Consider the following 1,660-nt stretch of genomic DNA (forward strand, 5'->3'; position numbering starts at 1 on the left):
TCCTTGACTCTTGATGAGTGGATGAAGTTAGATTCAGGGGACATTGGCGACGAAGACGAAATAAATGAGCGAACTTCCAAAATTTTGGCTGCTCATCATGCTAACCCACTAAACTTTATCCGTAAAGGAACAAAAGGGGAGAAAAGAAAGGGAAAAAAGGGAAGGAAATGCGGTTTACTGGGGAATACCTTCACCGTAGCACTAATGGTCCAGCTCCGAGATCCACTAAGGAACTATGAGCCAGTAGGATCTCCTATGCTTTCTCTTATCCAAGTTGAGAGATTGTTCGTTCCTCCAAAGCCCAAAATCTACAGCACAGTTTCAGAGCTGAGGAATACCGATGAAAAGGATGAGGAAGCGGAGGCAAGTGGTGCAGTCAAAGAAGAGAAAGAGGAACAAGGGATCCCTCAGTACAGAATTTCAGAGGTACATCTTACTGGTATGAAGAGCGAGACCGATAAAAAGCCATGGGGAATCACGAGTCAGCAGCAGCAGGTACAGTCTGGTTCAAGGTGGTTGATGGCTAATGGAATGGGGAAAGGGAACAGCAAGCTTCCTCTTATGAAACCAAAACCGGGTTTCACGAAGGCTGGTGACAAGTTGTGGAGTGTCTCTGGTTCTGGGTCTAAATGGAAAGAGCTTGGGAAAATGGGAAAGTTGAACACACACGTGCGATATCCAAATCTGATAATGCCAAAATGAAGTTAATATAAGTAGCATGTGTCTGCCTTCTTTGTTTTTATTAATGCTAAGCAAATGTATTGTTATGTGGTGTGGTGGATGGTGTAGATTCACTTCAACTGTTGCATCTGTTTTAATATTATGTGTGTCTAGTTTAGGTTCTGTGGATCAAACTAATCCCTGTTTGTGGTACAGTTAAGAGATAAATGGAACAGATTACCAACGAACAAACAAACGATCCTTTGAACTATATGACTACTCTCCCTCTATTCTCTGGTTCGAACATATTTAGACACTAGGTTATAAATTCTTAAAAGCGGAATGTTTAACATGCACTTGGATTATTAATAAAAGTTGAAATACAAAGGCTCGTTACGAGACCAACCAAATGTTCATAAGAAAACAGAAAATGAAACTTAAGGTCCATAGGGATATAAGTTTTCCCCGCATACGAAACAGAAACCAGGTAAAGAAGATCACCTCCCAAGTGCATGAGACTCGAAAACCACACTTTTGATCAGATCAGAAAAGCTCAGAAGCTTCCACCACGAAGACGAAGAACCAAGTGAAGAGTTGACTCCTTCTGGATGTTGTAATCTGCAAGAGTCCGACCATCCTCAAGCTGTTTCCCAGCGAAGATGAGTCTCTGCTGGTCCGGTGGGATCCCTTCCTTGTCCTGAATCTTAGCTTTAACGTTATCAATAGTGTCAGAGCTTTCAACCTCCAAAGTGATAGTCTTGCCGGTAAGGGTCTTCACAAAAATCTGCATACCACCACGGAGACGAAGCACAAGATGGAGGGTAGACTCTTTTTGGATGTTGTAATCCGCTAGGGTGCGTCCATCCTCAAGCTGTTTCCCGGCGAAGATGAGTCTCTGCTGGTCCGGGGGGATCCCTTCCTTGTCTTGAATCTTTGCCTTGACGTTATCGATCGTGTCTGAGCTCTCAACCTCCAAAGTGATAGTCTTGCCAGTTAGGGT

The 1,660-nt window shown here is 43.4% G+C and overlaps 2 protein-coding genes across 2 annotated transcripts; one reads left to right on the plus strand and one right to left on the minus strand.

Moving 5' to 3' along the window:
* Positions 1–3: 3 nt before the first annotated feature.
* On the plus strand, positions 4–843 carry LOC109131684 (protein PLASTID MOVEMENT IMPAIRED 1-RELATED 1-like; the record flags this gene model as incomplete). The annotated part of the gene is made up of 1 exon (XM_019242857.1): positions 4–843. A coding segment is annotated over one exon (699 nt), but the record flags the coding sequence as incomplete, so codon positions are not given.
* Positions 844–1,001: 158 nt separating this feature from the next.
* Positions 1,002–1,657, minus strand: LOC104774262 (polyubiquitin; the record flags this gene model as incomplete). The annotated part of the gene is made up of 1 exon (XM_010498907.2): positions 1,002–1,657. A coding segment is annotated over one exon (444 nt), but the record flags the coding sequence as incomplete, so codon positions are not given.
* Between the last annotated feature and the right edge of the window lie 3 nt (positions 1,658–1,660).

The sequence above is a fragment of the Camelina sativa genome, unplaced genomic scaffold (genome assembly GCF_000633955.1).
Source record: "Camelina sativa cultivar DH55 unplaced genomic scaffold, Cs unpScaffold02204, whole genome shotgun sequence".
Classification (NCBI taxonomy): domain Eukaryota; kingdom Viridiplantae; phylum Streptophyta; class Magnoliopsida; order Brassicales; family Brassicaceae; genus Camelina; species Camelina sativa.